The 25,362-nt window shown below is 42.9% G+C and overlaps 1 protein-coding gene and 1 long non-coding RNA gene across 7 annotated transcripts in view; one reads left to right on the top strand and one right to left on the bottom strand.

Annotated features, from left to right (window-relative positions):
* The window catches only part of IQSEC1 (IQ motif and Sec7 domain ArfGEF 1), a 306,192-nt gene extending 288,500 nt beyond the window's left edge, over positions 1-17,692 (bottom strand). For 3 of the 6 annotated variants that reach the window (XM_081175974.1, XM_081175979.1, XM_081175980.1), the window contains exon 1: positions 17,379-17,681. In XM_081175974.1, the coding sequence (XP_081032100.1) occupies positions 17,379-17,659 (281 nt within the window). In that variant the 5' untranslated portion in view covers positions 17,660-17,681. Of the gene's footprint in view, positions 1-17,378 lie in introns of all 6 variants that reach the window. The other 3 variants (XM_081175978.1, XM_081175977.1, XM_081175976.1) reach the window with 2 other exon arrangements.
* Positions 17,693-19,314: 1,622 nt separating this feature from the next.
* Positions 19,315-25,362, top strand: part of LOC308577219 — a 60,156-nt gene continuing 54,108 nt past the window's right edge. The window contains exon 1 of the long non-coding RNA XR_014003524.1: positions 19,315-20,048. This is a non-coding gene — a long non-coding RNA (uncharacterized lncRNA). The remainder of the gene's footprint in view (positions 20,049-25,362) is intronic.

Here is a 25,362-nt window from a genome sequence, read left to right as displayed (position 1 = left end):
GGCTACTGGTTAATGGGCTGGGAAGAAATTTTATTCACAACATGTTGGTTGCTGTGTTCAAGACTTGTTAATTTAGAGGAAAGGTGAGAGGAAATGATAGGAGTGTATAAAATTATGCATGGTATGGTGAAAGTGGTGAGAGGGGGGAAATCTCTCTCTCTCTCTCTCTCATAGAACTAGAAGTCATACACATCTATTGAAGCTGAATACTGAATGATTCAGAACAAATAAAAGTACTTCTTCACACAGTGCATAGTTAAAACTATGGAACTTGCTCCCACAAGAGCTAGTGATGGCCACCAACCTAGATGGGTTTTAAAAGAGGATTACATAAATTCATGTGGAATAAAGCTATCAATGGCTGTTAGCTATGATGGCTATACACTGCTTCCATGATTAGAAGCAGCATGCTTCTAAATACCAGTTGCTGGGAACCACAGGAAAGCAAACATCTAGTGAGAAGAGGATGCTGGACTAAATTTGCCATTAGACTGATCCAGCAAGCTCTTACGTTCATCTTTGTTGCACAGTTTCTGCCATATGTTGAAAACATACCTTCCTACCCCTGGATTTGACTGTCAAGGCACTTTTTGAGAGTTTGTGTGCCCCACCACTTTTGCTGAATTTATACTGTTGAACTGCTCTATTTCTTTTCATAATTGTACCTGGGTATTATATTGTTGCAGCCTATCGTGGGAGTTTATGGTGATGGGTGGGTAAGAAATCTTACAAATAATTAAACAAACCGATATTAACATTTTATACTCCCAAGTAAAGTGCCTTAAAATCTCATACAAAATGTAACTTTGTTTCTCTTTGAAAGATTTAAGGGAATTAAGATTAAAGAGTAATCTATGGAGATTAAATCCAACAGATAAAAACCATCACATGCAAAGTCTTCATTTCCTTTAAGTAATTTATAAGGCTTACATTCTGGTAGGCTGCTTAGATTTGTTTTATTTTCCTGCCAAGTTGCAAAAGAGTTCCACATTTATTACTGCAATAAGAATCTTCCTTCCTTTCCTTCCTTGGATCTTACAAAAGATTAAATTTATGATACTTTATCTTCTCTGCGTCATTGTGAATGCAAGTTTATCTGTCCAGTTGCAACAGCACTAAGACAGCTTGAGCAGGAAGCCTTCCAGAAGAGTGTTATTTGTGCCACCCCACTGACCCGGGGCCTGCTCTCAGTCCTACATTTGACTATGCAAAGCAAAGGAACAAAATGGGACGATGAAGTCCTGGGTGAAATACTGAATGTAAAAGCTTCATTCTTAAATTTAAGAATGCACCCAGCACATTTGGCGTAACATGCATTTTACAAGGTCATAATGCTTAGTTCTAGTTAGCAACTTAGCATTAGTTAAAGTTTTTTAACTGTCTAAGACAGTTCCATATATAGCAGTAATCTAACTAAGGTTAAAGAAGCATCCACATGTGTAACTGAGGTGACATTATTTTTTATTAATTGCTCATAGGCATTAAATAAAAAACAGTATTTTTATGAGTTTGGCAGGAGAGTAGGCTATATGCCCGTGGCCCTTCTAATTCCTGGAATAGCCAATTACAGATAGGTAGCCGTGTTGGTCTGCCATAGTCAAAATAAAAAAATTCCTTCCAGTAGCACCTTAAAGACCAACTAAGTTAGCTCTTGGTATGAGCTTTCGTGTGCATGCACACTTCTTCAGATACACACTGTGTATCTGAAGTGTGCATGCACACGAAAGCTTCTTCAGATACACACTGTGTATCTGAAGAAGTGTGCATGCACACGAAAGCTCATACCAATAACTAACTTAGTTGGTCTTTAAGGTGCTACTGGAAGGAATTTTTTTATTTGGAATAGCCAAGCTAGCTTCCTGACGAGATAATGGGCCATTAAGGAAACAAAGGGAATGGCTCTGTGCTATATAGCAAATGGATGCCCCCACCTCCCTCAACTGGCTGGTAGTTAAAAAGACAAAGGCAAGAGTTGAGTTATGTGTGCTAAAAGCTGGAAGAGAGGCAGCAGGCTGGGACACAGAGTCAGGGCCATGTCTTATTTGTGCTTGAAACCAAGGCTGCAGCGATGGGGGAAGCAAGACCCTCTTGGGGTGTTCAATGCTGTGAACCCCTCCATTGTTGGCTCAGGTTGTATATACATGTAAATAAGACATATACTGTATCATAAAGACACCACAGTCTCTACTGTGCCTCATTCTGAGTGGAATACAAACTCTGGGTAAGAGCTTGGAAACCCTGGAATCTTGCACTGCTTGGAGAGTAGGGTGGCATGCAATAATATATAAATAACAACAAAAACAACATCAGTTCCCATTCTGAATGCAATAACTAACAGTATATGAATCTTAATGTAAATATGCAAGGTAAGCCCTCCAAAGGTCCAGAGAGGTATCCATACAAAATTGAAGTCTATAAGAAATATGTTCACTATATATTCACTCTGTTCAGTAAATAGTTCATTTCCATATAGATCAGGCATAAATGTCAAGACCAATTTAGGTGAAGGCTGCCAATTCTATATTACTATAATTCTTTCTTACAACTAGGACTTATGATTATCATGGTGGTTCAGGGAAAAACAGTGGAGGAAGGGAAGAGCAACAGCCTCCATTTTGTGTGTGTTATCCAATTAAACAGTATCCTATAGTTTTCCTTGGCTCAGTCAATCCAGCACAGACTGTCATCCTCAGTTCTTTTACTTATGGATCACCCTCTAAAGCAGGGACGTCCAACTCCCAAGAGACTGTGATCTACTCCGGGGGGGAGGGGTAGCAGTGATCTACCCATTTTGGGGGGAGGATGAACCCAAAGTTGTTGAGCTCTTTTTTTAGGGGGGCAAGCTAAAGTTGTTGAGCTTTTGGGGGGCAAGCCAAAGCTGTTGAGCTTTTTTAGGGGGGGGGCGAGCCTTAAGTTTTTGAGCTTTTTAGGGGGTGCCATACTTCAACTGCTTTTGGGGGGAGAGCGTGACATACATCACTTTCTGACTAGTAAACACAGCAGCGATAACTCCGTCTTCTGTTTTTGCAATCGTGCGTGAATGAAGGACACAGCGAGGGGGTGGGGGCAGATGCTCTCTCTCTCTCTCTCCCGCCCCCCCGCTATCACCCGGGGATCGACCTGTTGATCGCGGTCAACCACTTCGACATCCCTGCTCTAGAGAATGGATAGCAACCTGTGGCCTTACACCACACATGACTATCAGCGAGGGCTGATGCAAATTGGAATCCAACACCTGGAGGACCATAGGCTAGCCATTCCAGCTCTTGATTAACACTTATTCTATTCTTAGTCCACTAAACAACATGCTACATGCTTCAGAATGTGTTCCAAATAGGTTATAAATAGCAGCAACTGCATATTCCTAGAATGTCAATGCTGGAGAACAGTTCTAGAGGAGATTGTTTTAGATTCTCATACAATCAGAGTGACAGAGAATTAATTTTCTAAAGATGGCAGGACTTTAATCGTTTCCTTACCTACCGAAAAAGCAGTGGTAAAAAGAGGCTTTAACCTCCAAGATCTATTTCTCTTCTGCAACCTACAATGGCAGTGACAACACACTTCAATTGTGACCTGAGTGTTAAGCTTGCATGTGGGAAGCCCAGTTTTATAAAGAACATTATGTGGCCTTGAACTAGTCACAATCTCCACTTTAACCTACATCACAGAACTATTGCAAAGATGTACTTTATGAGCTCATCAGAAGATACCATTAGAAAATGTATCCTTTAACCCAAATGTAAATAAAGCATAGTTAGAAAAGCTGGTCTTACATCATGCTGACTTACCTTTCAAATTACTGAATTGAGCTTAATAATACTCCCCCCCCCATATCCTAATCTGAGTTAGCAATATTTAAAATAGGCTTGGAAAAGAAAGGAAACATTCTCAACCTATTATCTAAAGCACCTCAGTAGGCTACACCATGCAAAATGAAACCTAAAACAGAATACCCACTCACATTACAATTTATAATGTATTATAATAAAATCAGTTCAAAATGATGGGATATTGCTGGTGAAACCAGCAGAGGGAGCATGAATCAGTGATTTATAAAAATAATACAGCAAGTGCTATATTACTAACTATGGTTGTATACATACTGAACTAAAAATTTACCAGTTACAAATTGAACTGCAGCCCAGCAATTGGTTATACATACAAATCTGAGTTATTTCAATAGAATCTAACCCTGTGCAACCGAGCACAGGATTACAGCCTAAAATGCCAATTACAGTGGTGCCTCGCAAGACGAAATTAATTTGTTCCGCGAGTTTTTTCGTCTAGCGAATTTTTTGTCTTGCGAAGCACGGTGTCGGAAAAGTTTTGGAAAAGCTTCAAAAATCACCAAAAACCTCAAAAAAGGCTACCACACCGCGTTCTATTAGTTGCTCCTCGAAGTCAAGTCGCAACTGTATTAACGGTGTTAAGAAAAAGGAAACAAACTTGCAAAAAACGCAAGACGTTTTCGTCTTGCGAAGCAAGCCCATAGGGAAATTCGTCTTGCGAAGCAGCTCAAAAACTGCAAAACCCTTTCGTCTTGCAAGTTTTTCGTCTTGCGAGGCATTCGTCTTGCGGGGCACCACTGTAGTTCACATTTTGAAAACTCTCCATAGAAGACACAATTTAAAACACAGCGTGCATTATCCAAGATTTGACACTGGCAAACTCCATTTTACTGCCATTTAGACTGAAGCCAGAACATACAAGCGTTCCGATTATCACTTGACCGACTGTTATGAGAACATCTTTGTACTTGTATTATTCAAGTTATTTCTACAAAACCCTATGCCAAGCCAGCTTTCTTTCCTTTTGGATAAGAAAAACTGATGGGCAAAGACTATTTTCTAAACAAAACTGTAGAGCAAGATAATAGACCAAGGTCTCTTATCATTGAGAAATTTTGGACAGGAAGCAGGGAAAAATGCTCTCCTATGCATGCTTTAATGAGACACTATACACTAGGTTTTCAATCTTATTGCTCTACTACATAAAGACTGTAAGAGTATTGTTTCCATAGAAGGCTCAGATAGGCACCCCAGCTGTAATCCTCAACACTGTTAGACTGCTTAGATCCCATTGACTTCAACTGGGATTTAAATAATTGGCTTGTGGATTTCAGTCCATTACAAGTTATTGGCAATGAACTGTGCCCATTACTCCAGCCTACACAAGACTTTCTGGCAAGCTTACTTTCCCATTACTACTACACATGCTGTTGTAATCCTTCTAGGAATGTTTTTTCCTGCCCCTTGGGATCCCTGCCATGACCCTTGCTTGTACTGAATATAGTTCAATGGCCAACAATGTAAACCCATTTGGCCATTAAATGACTAAAGCCTTCCTGGTTTCAAATAGCATCTATTAAGACCACTTTTTTTGTACTGCTGGATTGCAACAAGAATTTAATAATTCATCACATTTTAAATTTAATAATTTACTTCCCTTGGCAGCATCCATTTAAAAAAGTAGTTTGAGATCTCTCACTCTCTGCACTGCATTCACCATCTGCCATTAAAAGAATTTGTTCCCTAAAGATAGGTTCCTTAGAGTCAGACATGTTTTGTTGATCTGACTACAGAGTTTTCAGAAACAAGCCTGAGCTTGTTTTTACTAAAATACTTCATCCCAAATGGCTTTGGGAGGTCTGCATCTCTGAACAGGAATGCCAATTACACTCAGCTATTAAAATCAAGAGATCCGGCCTGTGAGATTCCACAGCTTTAGTTGTTCTCTTAAAGAGAAACACTTTGATTTAATCACTACATCTGACAGTCAATCATTTGCAAATCTGGAGTCCAGTTCATTTGCAACCTCTCTAACATGGGTTGCATTACAGTCATACCTCGGGATGAATACGCTTCAGGTTGAGCATTTTCGGGTTGCGCTCCACGGCGACCCAGAAGTAACAGAACACATTACTTCCTGGTTTTGCTGCTCGCGCAGACGCTCAAAATGCCATCACGTGCATGTGCGGAAGCGGCAAAATGCGACTCACGCATGTGCGTGTTACGTTCGCTTCAGGATGCGAATGGGGCTCCGGAACGGATCCAGTTCGCATCCAGAAGTACCACTGTACAAACTTGCTCTCCTATAGCTGGCTCCTATGCATCACCAATAATTAGGAATGTCTGCATCGTATGCAGAAGCCAGATCATGTGGTTACTTGCAATGCATCAGTAGTCCCAACAGAGGATGAGAGCTTGCATGCCAAATATCCACATGATACGCACCTTATGATTTAATGATTTAATGTGTGCAAGCAATTGAGGGGCAACCACAATGCAGAAGGTAGTGTACATATTGGATCTAGGAAAGAAAGTTCAAAAGTATCAAAATACTGGAATCACTGGCAACATTGATCATTTTGCTTTTATTAAAAGTCTCACTGTGTATTCATTCCCCAGGATCCAGGGAAAGTATTGTTTTGCACTGGTTTCTAGCCTACTTTTCCCATATTTGAAGTGCATTGTAGAGTAATAGCATATCACAAAAAGTTAAGGCAGATCAATTAAAAGATACCACATTTTCTATCTTGCCACTCAGTTAAATCAGTTTGATTCGTAGGAGTTGCTCTACTCAGCACTGAAGGACAAATGGATGTTCATACTGGAAGAAAGGGTATTGCAACAAACAAACAAAAAGATATAGCTTTCAGTATCTTTTAACAAGGGTCATTCTGCTAAATTGCTTTCTGAAGTACAGTTTTCCCTTTATCAGCTTCTTACGTATACTGGCATCAGTAACCCACATTGTACATTAACTTAAACATTAGCTGAACACTGCAAATATGCAACACATATTGAATTAATTAGTTTCACAGTATTCTTCAAGTTCTCTCTCTAAAAAATTGCCTAACTACTTAGTCAAACATACTTTTCAATGTCAATCAGGTGATATAACACTAATACTCAAACAGGGTAATTTGCCAGAACATACTCTATCCATGTTAAATGGATGCATTTTCTTTGAAAACCATGTCATATGAAAGAATCACAAGAGGGAATAAAAAGACTTATGACAAAAGCAGGGCTACAGAGAAGAAACCTAGAGTCCAGATGGAAACATCACCTTTGGGCTCATTCTGTTGTGGGTATCGCGTATGAAGGAACAGAACAGACTCTTGATTGCTGAGTGAACAAATAACATTTTGCTTTGTTTAATACATACATCTTATATAATTCTATTATTACTAGTATCAACTAGTGACATTAACTGTAACTGCACTTCCTTTATAACTACCAGATTCCATATTTTAGGGCTCTCATTCTGTAGAGCCATGTGCTACCTCATGACATTTTGGGGAAAATATTTATGTACAAAAAATATTGACATAATAAATGTACTACATTTTAATAATGTAAATTACGCTTTAATAAGGCATACTAATGAAGATAAATTCATTAATAGCCGGTTTGCCTATATAGTGAATCAGCATTCAAGGAGCTCTAACCATCTGGCAGGCACAGAGGAAGATAAAATAAATTTATCTACTTTACCTAATCCACTTTACTGAAATGCAAAAGAAATACCTTGCTTCAGGACATTATTACAAGTCATTGTAGTAACTATAAATGTGATTTACAGTTACTAACATTAAGAGCAGAAATTATAAAACATCTGCATAATTCAAACAAAACACCCTTAATTACAACAATTAATGAAGCATCTCTTACCCAAAACAGGTAGCCTACTGAATTACTTCTTCCTTCCTTTCATTTCAGTGAACCTATTATTATAATTGTTGGTAGAGGCTACCTAGCAATCTTACTTTCTGTCAAAAGCTTAATAAAAATAATACTTTCTTGTCCTATGGTAGATCTTAGGTGATCCTCTCTCACTGGGATAAGTAACCACTGGCATTCAACTGAAATAATAAATCAATACAGATGGTATTGATAAGCACTTGTAAGTTCTGTTGATTTTAAAGGGAGAAAAAGACTTAAGTACATATTTAATTATCCCTCAATTGTGCTCAGCATGTTGAGCTAAATTTTGAATATTTCACAATTAAGTTATAACTGATAACATGGTTTTTTATAATTTTGACAGGTTTTTAATAGCAATATTGACCTTTGGATTACTTTCTGAATCAATGGATTTGATCTGGAGATGCCATTCTGCAAACAAAAACGGCTCCTTCCATTTGTGGACTATCACACAGCTGAGGTGACTGCAGAAGTAAGAGGCAATTTTCATTAACTCCCACTTTCTCCAGTGCCACCCCACTATACTGGAGGGTCCTCCAACTTTCTTGATGAAATTTCCTGGGGTTTCCTGGGATGGTGACAGAGTTTGTGAAAATTGCCTTTTGCAGCATAGCATCCCATGAGTAGAACCCAATAGGTTTCTGGCATCTTTTAAATGTCCCCTACCCTACACAGGGGACAGACCTGGCTTCACCTCTTAGGAGAGAAGACACAATATGACTTGAGTTGTAGTAATGCTATTGCTAGAAAGTTTGATTCATTCATTTTTAAGCATATACGCACACAGTGGAAAGTAACATTCATTTCCTCAGCCTGCTTTGCCATCTCACTGTTAATGTAGTGTGAGGCCTCTCAGACTGTCAGTAATACTAGCACTTAGTACTAATGGTGAGATGTGAACCACAAACTAATTTTATAAGCCTCGAGGCATTCTTTAGACGAGGATGTCATTAAATTAATTTTAAAGGTACTGATTCATAAGCGTCAGTTGAGTCAGACAACACACTTTGTGCTTTACACTGCACACCTCAGTCATACTCAGTGCCATATATACAGTGTCAAAGCTTCCATTTCTACGTATAATAAAACTGTTATTTGCTCCAAACGTGATCAAGCCGTCTCTTTTTATTTAGAAGAGGCAGGAAGAAATGGAGTGGTACAAAGTGAAGGAAAATTATCAGTTTCTTTTAGTAAAAAGCCTTAACACCAATTTGTGTGTGTTGATCTGAATTCTCTCCACGTGAAAACCGACAAAGTTACCAGAAGGAGTTTCTTGAAGAAATAGACCTTTTCATCTTGCAGAAACCTATCAAGTCACCAACAGTGCTTGAATTTGTACGTTAAAAATTACAACACAGTTTCGTAATAAGACTAACTACAGAGTCTTAACCTTTCCCCCAAACATTTATAAAATATATTGTGGCATTAACAGAATAGGTCCAATTCAATACAAAGCAAACCTTATTTCCAATCAATATTCAGTATGTTATACCATTAAAGAAGTTGTAGATTGTCAAATGCTTTGCTGTAATCTAATTTCCCCAGTTCTAGGTAAACTAGATTGACCGAAAATTATGCTTCAGCTCCTAAGGAGCCTCTACTGTTACTGCTCTATATTAGATCATTACTCCTAATGAAGGTTTACAATCAGCTAGTCCATCAGCATCTCCCTTTGTTTATTGTGAAGTTAGTTTTATAGCCATTTACTTACTACATTTGAACGAAGTGAAGCAGGACTGAAAGTTGTTTTGGATATTGTCTGCCTACTGAAACTTCCCCAAGAGAGCAAAGAATTGTAACTATTTACCGTACTTTTCCTTATATAAGACGCCCCCTATTTGGGGGGACTCAAATTTAAGAAAATGGGGGGAGATGGCACAGAGTTGTTGAGCTTTTTAAAGGGGGGATTGCCAAAATCGCTTGCCCGCACGCATAGCAAAATCCACCTCTCATCAGTCCCCACGCCGGCACAAGCTGCCAATCGCCCGCCCAATTGCCACAGCACCAGCCAATCAACATCACCCATTGATGCAGCAACCAATAACATGCACAATAGCTGCTAACAGCTGTGACAGAAACCGATCAAATGTCCACCCTATGCACTACCCATGTATGAGATGACCCCCATTTTTTTGCATGATTTTTAAAGGAAAAAAACCTAGTCATACACGGAAAAGTAAAGTAACTGCCTTCAGTTAACTGTCTTTCTTGGCATTACAAGAAACACATGAATGGGTCGAGCAGCTGGTCTCTTCCATCAAATATTTTAAAAAACTGGAATTTAAAAATAGGAAGCAAAGAATTTGACATGAGGCAGATTGAAGTCTATTTAGTGATGCCAATTCCCCTACCAAATTTTAGATAAAATATTCTACCTTGTTCCTCCCCACTCTACTCCAAGCTTACATTTATTAAAAATGTAGATAAGGTAGGACATTATCAGGATTTCAAAGGTGGAATTGACAGCTGGGGTAATTTCCGAAAAGCGGCGCTTTGTCTTGGAGCGTAGGCAAGTCAATCTAAAAATTGTGATTTTGTAAAGAAGAAGAAGAAGAAGAAGAAGAAGAAGAAGAAGAAGAAGAAGAAGAAAGTGGTTTTGAAATATGGCAACCCTAAGATAAGGTCCACTTATAGCTCATAATTATTTTTTTGGGGGGGGGGATTCTCAAAAGTTTTGAGGCTTCCATTTTCCTCCCTCTTTTGCAAGGTGCTTCAAATCACTTTAGAAACTCTGTGGCTATGTGATTCAGCTTACCTTATCATTTTGAGGTGGTAATGAGTGGTACATGGGCTTTTCTCTCTATTAAACATTTATCCAGAATTCTGCAGACTCCTCAGTCACTTGCATTTCCTGGTCTGGAAAAGCCCTATGGAAGGCTTTCTTCACGAAGTCTTCCCCTGACTTTTAGTTGAAGCACAGGAAGCCAAGGATGCTGGATATGAAATACACTCAAAGAATTTGTTTCTTAAGTAAAGCGCCTCTTAACTTTCAAGGAACTATTTCTGCACTGATTTCTTTAGAAGAAAAAGTCTTAACTTCTTTCTTTTTCTTTTTAAACTCCCAGGTACAACTTCCTACCTTCCTGTACTTATATGAAACCCCATGGAGTGTTTTTAAACTTCTCTTGCCCATTATTTAAGTGAATGTTGTATGGTTAATGTAGATACCAGAGAGGCGTATGCAATAAGATAGGAGCATTTTGGTCCATGCTGGGTTTGCATTCAAAGTAATGTCCGAAGCAAAGGTCATGTTGCGTCTCCTTATGTGAAACCGTCCATAGTATGACATAAACCGAGAGAAAACTCACCATCAGACTCAAGTTTCAGAGAAGCAGCTATATTAGTCTGTAGACCGCAAAAAGGGCAAAACAAGCGAACTGATTTCCTCAAAAAAAAATTGCATCTGATTTAACATTGGATGATCTGCAAGTATTAAGATCTGTGATGTCCCAGTCACACAAACAAATCATTATCAGAAGTTGTGTTAATCAAGTAATGAATATGCGTGCATGAACCAGCTGGGGACAGGCTGGTATTGGTGGGGCAGCACTGCACTTGCTCTAATGGATCAGCCCCCTCCGCTAATCAGCAGTGTGCAATCAGCTTTTCAGAAGTGTTCGGCTCCATTCTGGCATTTAAGCTGAGCAAGTACTTCGAAGCATGCCGAGAATCTCCTGCCAAGCATAAAGGGAGCCAGAAGACACTCACTTTTGGCAAACCAGCTAGTATTTAGCTAGGGAACCATGAAATGCAGCTATGAAGAGTCTTAAGCAGTAATAATAATTTATCTGACGTCCTACCGTTTCATCTCCTAAATTGCTTTAGGGCCATTTGGAAGAAATAGTTTGCGCTGATCAACTCTACCCTTCAAGTCTGCAACTTCAAGCAACTTTTTGAACTGACATCCACATTGCAAGCAATTGGACTTCCACACGTATGTTTATTGGGGGCTGTATCAGAATAGAAATAAGGCTAAAGTTCCCAAATTAAAGACCAGTGGACATCACCTGTCAGCCAATATCATTTTAACTGAAGATGCTGCAGACTGAACCCAAACCTTCTACATTCATTCAACCTTTTATCTGTTCAACATCTCTGGCAAGAATAGTATTCTCTTACCACAATTTATGGCAGGAAGGTATAGTATCCTTTTTATTTACTGTGTCACAGTAACATGTAAACATAAAAAAACCACTTTCCTTCTCTCCAGAGTCCCAATAATGGGAAGTCAGTAGTATTACTCTTTATTTCCTTTAAGAAATATTGGGATGGAGAATTCTTGTCCATTCCTTTCCACTCAGAGACTGTCTTATACCTCAGTGGGAATTATGAGGGACTATTATAGCTAGAATCAATTTAAATGCCAAGAAAGAGTATAACAGCTCTCTCCCTACTGCTCTAACTCCAGCCTAGAAAAGGTCAGTCAAAAAGAAAATTCCCATGTTGTTACAGGTTCCAACAACAGAATCTTTCTTGTCTTAGAATATAGTACAGTGGTACCTCTAGTTGTGGACACGATCTGTTCCAGGGTGTCGTTCGCACCCCGTAAAGTCCACAACTAGAGCGCTGCTTCTGCGCAAGCGCGGAGCACAATAGAGTGATTCTGCGCATGCAGTGAAACCCGGAAGTATACACTTCCAGGTTTGCCATGTTCGCAATCCGAAAAGCTGCAACGTGAAGCAAACGCAACAAGAGCTATGATTGTAAACTGCTTCCTGCTTACTTACAAGGCACTTTTTAAATTTTTTAAAAATGAGACTATAGAAACATACTCATTTAATTGCTTGCCTATCTCTTCCCCACCACTACATACATACACAAACACACACGAAGTCCTTTGGACATGCAAATTGCTAGTTCTGAAAAATCTTGCAGGACCTTATTGTTTTTCTAGAGACTATAAAAATCCTCTTTGCCTCCAAAAGCACTATACAGTTCTTTGTAAGATATGTCCATAAGTTTGTTCTTGTTTTCAGAATTTTCTGTTTTTATTTTATTTATTTATTACCTTTATACACTACCTTAATTTTCCAAGGATCTCAAGGTGGTGCACATGCTTCTCCTCCTCCCCATTTAATCCTCACAACAGCCCTGCGAGGTAGGTTAGGCTAAGTGATGGTGACTCAGTGTCACCCAGCAAGCTTTATGGCTGAGTGGGGATTCAAACCCTGCTCTTCCATATCCTAGTCCAACACTCTAACCATTACACCACCCTGGCTCTTTTAAATGACCTGGGAACAATGTACACATGCCTCATAAGAACCTGTGATCTAACTAGGGACCACATTTTTAACAAATGGAACCAATGCTGTTGTTTCCACCAACAGTTTTCCCACTTTGGTGCATCAGAGCAAGATGCTTCCTGCTGGGACCACCTCCCATTTGACTTGTCTCTTCCCAGAACTGCCTCTTGAATCAAGCCATTATTGTAATTTCATTATGAAACACTATGGAAGGGCTGGTACCAAAATCTGCCCATTCCTTCTCTTAAATCATCTTTTAAATGGCAAATTTTCTAAAATGCCTTAAATGCTTTGGTAGAAAGACAGAGTAAAAATGTTGTAAAATAAATAAATAAATTCTTACCTACCCACATTTACCACTGCATGCTGTAATATATTTATGTATGTCTCTTATGCATGCATTTTCTCAAGGGGGGAATAAGTGAAAGGAAAGGGAAGCTGTGGCATGAAAAAGGTACACCAGTTCAAATATTATTATCAGGAATTCTTCCATGGGGGCGTAATATTAAGACAGAAGATGCGTGACTCAGGGTAAAGCCAATACACAGAAGAATAATGAAATCAACTTGGGAAGCAACCAGTAAAAAAAAGCAGCCAGTAAAAATTGGTGGGGCTATGGTTGCTCCCATCCTTATACCCTGTATCTGGGATAACCAACTTTTTTAAGGGACCACGGACCAAATTTCTATGGCGCTGAAGACCACATTCCAGTAGTGGATAGGGCTGGACCCAAAAGTAGGCAGGTCAACACACACACACACAAAGATATTCCCCATATATTTAATTCTTTAACAACTCCACTTAAGTTCCACTGTCCATTTTCACCACACAATTTTTCAAAATTTTCACCAAAGATCTCCAGCACCTTTTCTGTCTGAAAGCTCATTAAAAGCCTGCAAGTTAACATTAACGAACAGGTGACCTGCAAATTCTGAATCATAGTTATTGAAAACATCAAACTTCAAAATGCAATTGCATCCTGAAAGTGCATGTATGCGTCTGAAAAGCATACAGACATTGCAGCATATTTGCAAGAAACACAAGTCTACTTCTTTTCCAAGATAAGCATTCCCTTTGCTTTGATCTTCTTCCAGGTGAAGGGGCTACAGTTATACAGTTTGCACAACATCAAAATCATTTCCCATTTAGCTCCTCCCCACCGAGAAGAGGGGAAGGAGGGGATCCAGAGAGCCAGCTAAATGCAGTGAGGAAATCCCATTCCTGGCCTAGATGGAATATGCAGAACGCATCAGATGGTGGGGCACTCTCATTTTAGGTGAGCTTCTAACAGCTGACACTGAAAGTGGGAAGCTCCTAGAAGTTTAAGATTGCTCAACAAGGCAGATGATGGCTTGTTGAGACCCAGAAGAGAACCAGTTTTTCCTTCCCAAAACTTAGCAATCTTACCATGATGCCTTCGCACTGTATCAGGCATCCCTATCTACACCCCCCCCCCGAGTTTCTACGTGTTGGACAGGACTGCAGAAGCCTGGCAATCTGGACTTTCCCATTGAGCTCTTCAGACTATACCTCAGAACGATTATAACTATTCCATAAATATCCCAGATTAATTCTGATCCCAACATCAAATCCACTTAAGAGACTTAAAAAGACCGAGTCGTCAAGGCCATAGCTCAGAGGCTGCTCCCTTAGCAAGTCAAGAGAAATACCTTATCAAATCGTAGTAAATGATTTCTAGCATGTCACTTGGCAAGACGGAACCTGGGGTGTGGAGGGGGGCTATCTGAGCCCGTCTCAAGGTCTCCAGCCCAGTCTTTTTATACAAGGAACTCTCAGCTGCTAGATTAGAAGGATTTCATTTAAATTTAGTTTTGAAAACAGTCCTCTTGTTATGAAAGCAAGAGATTTTCTTCCCTGCCAGCAAGCACATGCCCTTTCAACTGATGAAGGAGTTGCCCTGACACACCCATTGGCATATTCCATTATTATTATTATTATTAATAATAATAATTTTGTATGTTTCAAACCATTTTATCAGTTCTGGTCCATTCGTTTTAAAGCTACTGGTAACACACTTTCTTTGAAGTTGTATTTTCTAAAATGAATAGCACTGCCCTGCATAATTAAAGAAAGCATGTCACCCTATCTAATTGGGGGGGTGTCATTATCATGAGGGGAATTGGTTACGAGCATTGACAAGATTCAAAATATAAACAAGAAATCTCTTAAACACATTTCTACACTGTGCAGTTTAAACACACAGCCTGCCAAACAGAGCTGAGCTGTGGGGACCGAATAACACATAGTAACAAGAGCAGTGTTGTTTTAGATAATCCACTATAACCTAACTCCCTCGTTGAAATCAGCTCTGCACATAAGCAATTGACACTATTCCTTTGAGTTCATTCTTTTAAAATGGTATTTGTACACACAGTATCAAACACCAAGATTATGACCTTTGTAAGAAATGTATAATTTTAGTAATAGATCCATGCAACCAAGTAGTTTAACCAAAAGCTTTTGTATGCTGCAGGAATGTAAATAACTACTTGATGATCTGTCCTTGATAAATGCGTATTGCTGTCTCTACAGGACATTTGGAACATCACACTCCATGTATATAAACCTTAGTACAAGAAAGCCTTCACTTTTCTTTGCAAGGTTCTAACTGCATACCAAAGAGCCCTCGTAGTCAATTATTAGTTTACATCAATTTATCGTGTAATTAATTCTACCCAAGTTAAAAACAATTGTGGCATTGAGCATACATTCTAAAGGATAACATACAGTGATTAGTTTTAAATTATGTGCATGTGTGTCACACAACAGGTGCCATATCAGAAGGCACCTTCTGCCTTCTCCCTCAGAAGGTGATGCCTCTTTTTAAGATGCCATCAAACATTGGTCACCACCAGTACTATAAACACTTTAACACAAATAGTTATTTAGATATATGATCTAAAATCAATTGTGAAGACACCATTTATCAGTCACAAGGTTTTAATTCAATTTACCTCAGGAATGGTGAACCTGTGTCCCTCCAGATGTTGTTGGACTCCCTCCCCCCAAAAAAAAACCTTCCATCAGCTGCAGCAACCAGCCAATGGACAGTGTTGATGAAAGCTGGAAGCCAACCACAACTTGGAAGACATGTGTTCGCAGGTCCTCATTCTGGGGTAAATCAATGAACCAATGCAGACCCACAAAGCAGAAATATTCTTCTCCAAATCTACTTTCTTCCTTACTATACTGCAACTAACCAAGCAGCTAGCTATAAAAGTTTGATGAGGAAGAGCTTCCAAAAGTTTATCATGAAACGTAAAAGCCAAGCCTGACACCAAGAGCCAGATAACCAATGCCTTAAACATTTCAATCTGTGAAAGTAGGTGAGAAATGGGCTTTTCCATTCCTACTTAAATTCTATTTTAAGCAGGTAAAGAGAGAGAGTCGGGCATGTGTAGTTCTTTAACTACTACTGAATTGGCCTTACTTTAAGCAGTAATGCATTTAAGCAGGTCCCCATGCACAGTGAGCAGTACATGATTAATTAAAGATTAAAGCACTCTGTAAATAGACTCAGGATTGAGAGCAAACAGGTTTCCAAAGATCAACAAGTTAAGATTTGAACTAGTCACAGTTTGGAAGGGGGTGGCCACCTGCCAATGTTTACTGACCGTCATTCTGTCCGTTTCAGGATCAGCAGCTCCTCCTCACTCCACCTCCCGAGTCACCAACCAAACGCCACTAAGCACACTGCCTCGTTCTGGACTAGAGGCACAACCCCTTCTCCTGAACTAGGAAGCACCGGCGGGATTCTGCACATCGCTTTCCCAAACATCTCTCCCTCTCGGAAGCCCCCTAGATCCAGGAATATATGACCAGCGCTACGGCAGTTTTGTTTTCCCTTGCAAGCAAGCTCCGCAAGACTCGAGGCTCTAACTCCAGAGTAATCCCGTCGGCCCTGGTGGGGAACAAATCTGAATTTAGTCGGAGGTTGCAGCTTTCAGCCAGTCTTGCTGCTGAAGCGAAATAAGACTGGGTGGATGCCAGAGAACTGCGCGCTGCTTTGCCTCCTCCTAGTTCAGCTCGCATCTATCAGAAGTCAAGAACAAGGACGAACCAAGTAAAAGCAGATACCTTAGCACAAAAGGAACCGGGGGGGGGGTCAATTTCGCAGAAGTCGTAGCCACACAACCTGCCTCACTCCTTGCGTTTGTCCCACGACCCTCGGGGCAGAGAGAACCCTCGGAGGCCAAGTACCCTCCAGTAGCGCCGTAGGTAACCAAACCGCCTTGGGTACCTACCTCGGACCTCCAACCTCTCACCCACTGCAAACATTCCCTGGCTATACCGCACCACAGTTGCTCCAAGATGCGCTTGTGCGTTTGGCAAAGCCGGCAAACGGACCGGTTCCACCACCCCGCGTCCCCAAGGCGTCCCTTGCAAGCCCCCGCTTCCTTACTTCTCATCCTTGGCGTTCTCCTGGAGGTCCCCCGGCGGCGGCGGCAAGGCGGGCAGGGCCGCGTGCTGCTGTTGCAGGAGCAGCAGCCTGCATGTGGCCAGGTGCCGCTGGTGCTCGTCCTGCAGGCGGGCGTTCTCGTGATACAGCTTGGCCACTTGCTGCTCGAGCTCGTCTATCCGGAGCTTCTGCTTCTCCAGCAGCTCCTGCTGCGTCTCGATGATCTTGTTGAGCTCCTTGAGGTACTCCGCCGCCTTGCTCGGGTTCTCCGCCGGGGTCTCCATGGCCCCGGCCAGCCCGGCTGCCCGCCACGCACCTCGGCGGGCCCCGGGGGCCGGCCAAAGCGCCGAGAGGGCCGGCGGCGGCGGCGGCGGCGCCCGGACGCTCAGCTCGGCTGCGCGGCCAAGCCAAGGCACCAGTCCGGCTACACCTTTTCCCGCTCAGTCGCAAGTCTGCTTCTCGGCTAGGGAGCGCCGACGCAGCTGCTCGTACTTCGAGCCGCCATTGCCCACGGGCCCTCCTACGGCTCCCGGCCGGGCTCGCTGCTGCTGCGGCGGCGCCTACACCCAGAGGGTCCGGCTATTGCGCGGCTGTGGCGCGCGGGGCTTCCGCTTCTCCACTTAAGGCAACCGCCGCCGGCTCGCTTCCTGCTCCTCCTCGCCAACAAAACCCCAGGGAAAGTCTCCGCGGACAACCCCGTGGTTCGCTCGAGGCTAGTTTCCTTCACCTCCGCCGCTTCCCTCGTTAACTCCTCCTGGTCGGTCGGTCTCTCTCTCCCCTCTTGCTTGCCACCTCCTCCCGGTCTTCCGCTCACGCAGGCGCTTTCTCCGCTTCTCCCGTCGCTGCTCTTCTTAAGCAGCAACAGCCGCTTCCCTACGCGCGCCAGTGCGCGGGGTCCTGCGCGGAGTTTGCAAAGTGCCGCCGCTCCCTGACTGGGCGCCGCGCGGCTTCGCGGACTCTGGGGAGGAGCAGGTCTTGGCGAGCGGCTCCTCGCAGCGCCCCGCTGCCTCCTGCTGACTGATTGAGCCGCTGCTGCCGCCGCGGCGTCCTCCTCCCCGGGCCGCCGGGCAGGCGAGTCAGTCAGAGCGCGTCTCTCCCTCTCTCTTTCCCCTTCTCTCTCCCACACACAAACACATACACGCCCCGGAACGGCTGAGAAGCAGGCTCCAGAGGGGCAGGGAGGAGGAGGAGGGACGGCTGGTGATAGCTGCAGGACGGGCTGCGACAGCGGGGGCCTGTGCGCCTGGGAGGGGTGGAGATATCCCCCGGGGGAGCTGCGCCCTCGGGGGGAAGCGAGCCAGCCGGCGGCGGGTCGCCTCAGAGCTGCTCCTGTTTTGGCGGGAACGCGCGAGGAGCCCCGTGGAGCGGCACCTTCGCGGGCGGGCAGGTGGGCTGGAGAGAGGGCAGCGCCCCGCTCCTCCCCCACCTCGCGCCCCGTTCCGAACTGGGCGGCATCTCTGCGAAATTGACGGGCAGCCCAGCGAGGCAGAAGCCCCTCAAGGTAAGCGGGGTGGCGGGAGGTTACTGCGCGCGCGCGCGTGTGCAGAAAGCGAAGTGTGTTTGGGATACGAGGGGCGAGTTCTTTCCCTTCCTTAAAAAAATGTTTTAGTCTCCGTCTTGCTGGGAGCCCCCACCGAGCTGGCCGACCACAAATCCCAGGGGCGACGGGAGTTTGGTTTTTGTGCTCTCCCGCCCGCCGGATCAACCACGCCTGCAGGCAGCTTGCCGACCACCATGCTCCTGTTTCCCTCTCTCTCAATTTCTCCTCCTCTTTGGTAGCGCTGAACTTGCCCTGCTGCTGCTGCTGCTCCTGCTGCTCCCGGATTTCATAAGAGAATATTGAATTTCTGAGGCAAGGAGGGAGGGGTGCGATGGCATGAGGGAGAAGCCGATTGCTAATGCCTCAGCGGGCGGGCGGGCGCGCGCTCTTCTCCCCCTCCTTCCCCCTGGGAGGAGAGAGAGAGAGAGAAGCGGGGATGTTATGGAGAGCGATGGGCTGACAGAAGGCTGCTGCTGCCAAGAGCCGAGGCTGTTTTGAAAACATCGCCACCCGGCGCTCCAGGCGGCGGCTCTCTAGCCATATGCCTGGAGTGACGCTTCCTCTGGTTGGCAACTGCTGGCGAGTAAAGCAGCAACCTGCCTCGCCTCGGAGTGGGAATACTCCCTCCACGCACAAGCACCAACACTCGCACCCTCCTAGTGGGAACGCTGCATCCTGAGCCGGGGCTGCATCAGGTTGGAGGGAGAGAGGAGCTGATGTGGGGAATCTTTTGGCAGCGGCCCAACGCTCTGACTGAAGAGGTTATCGAAAACAAGCTGGCTTGGGGAGTTGAAAAAAAGAGTGAGGAAGTATGTTAGCCAAAGGGAGCTGACAGGCAGGAAGTGCGACCCCTTGATTGTTTTCTTCGTTCCTTTCCTCTTCCTAATCACCTCCCCCCCACCCTTCTCTTCTTCACAATCGCTTCCCCTAAGTTTCTTAATTTTTACTGATACTCAAATGCCGCAGTAGCTTTTGCCGCTTCGCTAATTTCACTGCCCCCTCTTCTGCAAAGTCAGCTCCTCTGGAACCTGGGCTGCAATTCTTGCTAACACTTGACAGAATAGGCAGCTTGACTGAAGAGAGTGATTCAGCACCGGAGGTGACCTGAGGGCAGCTGATAGCAGAGCGAGGAGGTAAGGACTTCCCCCCTCCCCATCCCCACAACATTCACACACCTCCCGAACACTCCTTCCACCGCAGGCCCATTGACTTTCATGTGGTTGCTCTGGAGCAAATGGGCTGTAAATAGCTGCCTTCAAAATTATATAAAATATATAATCTGTGAATGTCTCATGAAAGTATATCTAGCATTTCAAATTGCCTTTTTCACTTCACTGTTGTATAAAAGGAAACTAAGCTAAAAAAACAACAACAAATGGACTCCAGTATTGAGCTATAGAATTTTTCTGTAATCATAGTTTTAACTTCCAAAGGTTATCAACACATTTTAACATGAACATGGGTTTCTTAACCAAAGCATGCTGTAAACAGAACTATGAAATCTGCTGTATCTGTCCTCCTATGGGATATATGTAGCCTCCTACTTAACAGGGTGAAAGCCAAAAGGATAAATATGCTGCCTAAAATTATTCACTGGGTGACGTCAAGATTTTGATAGAAAATATCTAATCCCAACATATTTCATGTCCTGTGCTCTTCAGTGGACATTTGCAATAAATAAAGGATGAAAGTTTTGCTTCTTCAGTCCTTAGGTTTTGTTGAAATAGCCTTATCAGGTGTCCATAATTGGGTTTGACTTATCTGACTTATCTGAAATAATTACTACCTTGTATTCTAGCTGGGCAAGTATCCTTCCAACACTTACAGTGTGAATCTGGGCATGAGTTCAGTGGGGCTTACTCCTCTTGACAAGTTTTCATTAAAATGAGGCTTCATATTCTGAACATGCCTCATAACTGCATCAAAATCTTTCACTTTTTCTGATCTGAGACCCTCCTTTAACCAAACATGTTAAGATCCTCTCTTTTTTAGCATATAATTGTATGGTGGCAGTGCTGCTGTTTCAACCCACCTTAGGTCAGAATCTTACCAGGTACTGGGTCGCAGCCTACAAGAGGAAGACCAATGGTCTGCATCAAATACGTGAAATTTTATCCTGAGTTTCTGGTTGCAGAGTGAGGAAAGGAAATTGTCAAAACTGAGGTCAGAAGTAAAGGATATGCCAGAATATCTGTGTTAACAACAACTGTTTTTTGTGAATAACCCCACTGATGATAATGTTTATATTTTTCTACAATTCGTGTCCTGACCTTTCTGGAAAACACTTCATGCATCAAAAAAGCTTGTACCATAATCCATTTAGGTGTTAAAGTACCACAAGACTTCTTGTTCTACTCCCGCGCCCCCCCCCCCCATTATCACCACTGGGATATTTAAAATTTTATTTTTGCAGACTCCATGGAGTGAGTTTTACATGTTTGTATCCAGCAATGTTGGAGGGACGTGGGTGGCGCTGTGGGTAAAACCTCAGTGCCTAGGACTTGCTGATTGCATGGTCGGCGGTTCGAATCCTCACGGCGGGGTGAGCTCCCGTCTTTCGGTCCCAGCTCCTGCCCACCTAGCAGTTCGAAAGCACCCCTAAGTGCAAGTAGATAAATAGGTACCGCGTTATAGCGGGAAGGTAAATGGCGTTTCCGTGTGCTGCGCTAGTGCTGGCTCGCCAGAGCAGCTTCGCCACCCTGGCCACGTGACCCCGAAGTGTCTCCGGACAGCGCTGGCCCCCGGTCTCTTGAGTGAGATGGGCGCACAACCCTAGAGTCGGACACGACTGGCCCGTACGGGCAGGGGTACCTTTACCTTTACCTTATCCAGCAAAGTCATTCCATTAGCACAAGGAGCTTTGCTTGTGTGATGAGACTTCCTGTCTCTGCATGCCCTTGCCCCCCCCATCTGCTCTGGAGTGTTGGAGTAACCCTCAGAGTAGATGTAGGGGCATGCAGGGAAAGGAAGGCTCATTTTGAAGACAGACATAAGAAGAGGCTGCTGGATCAGGCTAGTAGCTCATCTAGTCCAGCATCCTGTTCTCATAAGAACCAGCCAGATGCCCATGGAAAGCCCAATAGCAGAACCTTGCCCAATAGCAGCACTTTCTTTACTTGTCATCCCAGCATCTGTCATAAAGAGGCATGCTGCCTCTGACAATAGAGGATATAGCCATTGCAGCTAGTGTGCAGAAGTCCTTGCACTAATGGGATGACTTTGTTGGATACTACCTTTAGTTTATATGCTTCTACAATTTTGTGCTTAGGTTACTCTAATGTGAAGTCATCATTGATGGTGCTATATAAATTAGAATATTATATTTTTTAATGACAGTATTTTAATAGATCAGCTGGAATAAAAAGACTTAAATTCATTGATTTCAATGGGTGTACTATAGTAAATATTGGATACCACCCTATTGTTTTTTGGAATGATTCCCCAATAGGGGTTCAGCAGGCACAGTTCCTTTCTTTAGAGGGGAAAAATAACCAAGTTATTTTTGCAGCTGTTCTGCCTGCTTTGGTCATGTGATGCTTACCAGCATAAGGAGAATATTTAAGTTAAGACTATTGGAATTTTTAAGATTTCCTTTTTGACTTGTATTATTTTAGTTTGTTTTTATTATAAACTGGCATGGGAGGTCTTGTGGTTAAAAGGTTTCCTATAAAGATAGGAAATCAATATTGATGGGGCAATGTCTTTTAGAGTTGCTGCCTCTCTCTCTTTCTTTTTGGTAAGTATTCTGTGCCTTTAACTATCTTGCTTAATCACAATAAACATTTTCTTTTCCCAGGAACTGAGTCCTTATTTGCAGATTCAAACCAAACCCCTTTACTTTTCAAAGTCATGTTGTTTGTTTTCTTTTAGGAGCATCCAACACAGACCATAATAAACATCTCTCTTAGATATTTTCCATCTGCCTGTTAAGAACTTCCCCCACTTTCTACTCTCTGGGGATATCAGGAATAGCATCTACAGAGCAGAGTTCATTAACAGGTTAATTAGGTTAACTTGTCAGTCAAGGATAGCTACTTTCCCTTGGCTGGACAGAATCACCTCAAAACGCCTCTCTTAAGAAACAGGAAAAATAAAGCATTGTGTAAACTGGCTTAAAGGTTCTCTAAGAACAGCCTCTGGTTTGCTGGATGCTGCTGGGTTCCTGCCTGCAGTGTTTAGAGAGAAATCACAATTCTTCCCAGGAGCTTTAAACAGCCTATTCACTTCATTGCACCAGATGAATTAAGAAAGCTTGCCAACTAGGAGGGAGAAAGAGCATATTTATAGCATCAGTATCGCATTCAAGTTCTGTTCGCACAAAAGCCAATTGCAAGCTGAATGAAGATGCAGGGAATTGACTCTGGCCAGTTAGACAAACAGGAAATTTCAAATAAAACCTGATTAAATAAGAAATCTTAAAATGTTGTTTTTGATTACTTGCAGTAAGGCATACTTATGGCTGTAGCCTTGTCAATTCCCTGACAATGAGCAGAAGAGATTCATCCTTACATAAGGCAGTTCTCAGAAATCTAGGTCTTTTGGATTACTTAGAGTATGTTGTATCTCCCCCCCCCCCGGATAACTTTGGGCATTTTTTTTTTAGTAATCTTTAGAATTCTTAGCCTTAACACTACTTTAGTAGCATGGGTGTAGCGAGGATTTATTTTAGGGGGAGGGCAGGCATTATGTTAGGGGGGGGTAGAACCAAGTTATCTGCAACACAATGATCAGTTAGTTAAGTATTTTTATTTATTTACTTGATTTGGGTGGGGCAGCTGCACCCCATGGCTATACCCATGTATTAGATAAAGGTAAAGGGACCCCTGACCATTAGGTCCAATTGCGGACGACTCTGGGGTTGTGGTGCTCATCTCGCTTTATTGGCCGAGGGAGCTGGCGTACAGCTTCCGGGTCATGTGGCCAGCATGACTAAGCCACTTCTGGCAAACCAGAACAGTGCATGGAAATGCCGTTTACCATCCCACTGGAGATGGTATTTATCTACTTGCACTTTGACGTGCTTTTGAACTACTAGGTTGGCAGGAGCAGGGACCTAGTGATGGAAGCTCACTCCGTCGTGGGGATTCGAACTGCCGACCTACTGATCGGCAAGCACTAGGCTCTGTGGTTTAACCCACAGCGCCACCCATGTCCCATGTATTAGTAGTTAGTTAAAGCTTTTAAGGAATGGAGGCTTTACCATGCAATACACAAAAAGGTGCAAAGCTCTTAACAGTTCATTTGATGGAACTGGTGGGCTGAGGGAAAAGTCGGAGAATCTCTTGTTCTTATTTAAAAATTGACCACTTTTCCTTGGGAAGGAACCATGTGCATTTTAATCTGATCTAGCCAGGCAATGATTATTTTCTCAAAGATTCATTGTTCTGTTTCCCTCAGCAGCCAACCTGATGCCTTGGGAAGCTGTTGGCCATGCCCCATTTGTCCTGAGTGTTTTATATTCATCTTTTTTCTCCCATAAGCTAAACATCTCTAGCTGCTTTGTTATTTCTTTGTAGGAAAGGCACTTTAACTCACTCCCTAGTCCACTGACAGCACACTGCTGGTTGAAACCCAACTCCCATTAGCTCCAGCCAGCATGCTCAGTGGTCGGGGATGATGGTAGCTGTAGTGCCATAATCATCTGGAGAGCCAGAGGCTGCCCACCTCTAAGTTAGAGAGAGCACAGCTCAGATAAAGTCAGGTAATCCAAAGTGGGTAAAGGTCTCAAGCTAGGTCTCAAGAAAGGCGAGTCTCAACATTTGGTATAACAAGCTCCCTTCCTTGGAAGGACATAATTTAATTGTGAAATAAGTCTGGCTACTTGGGTCCATTCTGTGAGTTAACAGGATGGTTACGAGTGCCTGTGGGTTGTTGTTTTTTAAATCCAACTGTGGCAGAACCAGATGGGGCCAAGGACAATGTGGCGAAAATCTACTGAGGGTTGCCTTTTTCACTGTCACCAGTAGGTCCGCATCTCTGCAGAGATGCCATATTTTCCATACAGTTGTGCTGCAATCATATATGCTCTTACTTGGGAGTGAGTCTTTCTGAATTTAAGGGAATTTACTTCTGAGTAGATATGCATATTATTGAAACCTGCCCAGTGGAACGCCCTCCCATCAAAAGTCAAAGAAATAAACAACTATTTGACTTGTAGAAAATTTCTGAAGACAGCCCTGCATAGAGAAGTTTTTAATGTTTGATATTTTATTGTGTTTTTAATATTTTGTTAGGAGCCGCTCAAGAGTTGCTGGAGCAACCCAGTCAGTTGGGCAGCATAGAAATAATAAATGATGATGATGATTGGGTTTACATGACAGAAGATACGTTGCACTATTATAATTTCCTTTGTTGTGTAACATAAGTTAATGTTCATATGTCAACAAACTAACACACTTTTATTAATTTTGGTAGATTCACCCCTTGTTTCTCCTTTCTATTTGTTTG

Source organism: Podarcis bocagei, assembly GCF_964188305.1.
Source record: "Podarcis bocagei genome assembly, chromosome: 2".
Classification (NCBI taxonomy): domain Eukaryota; kingdom Metazoa; phylum Chordata; class Lepidosauria; order Squamata; family Lacertidae; genus Podarcis; species Podarcis bocagei.
This window is presented reverse-complemented; position numbering and strand designations above follow the sequence as displayed.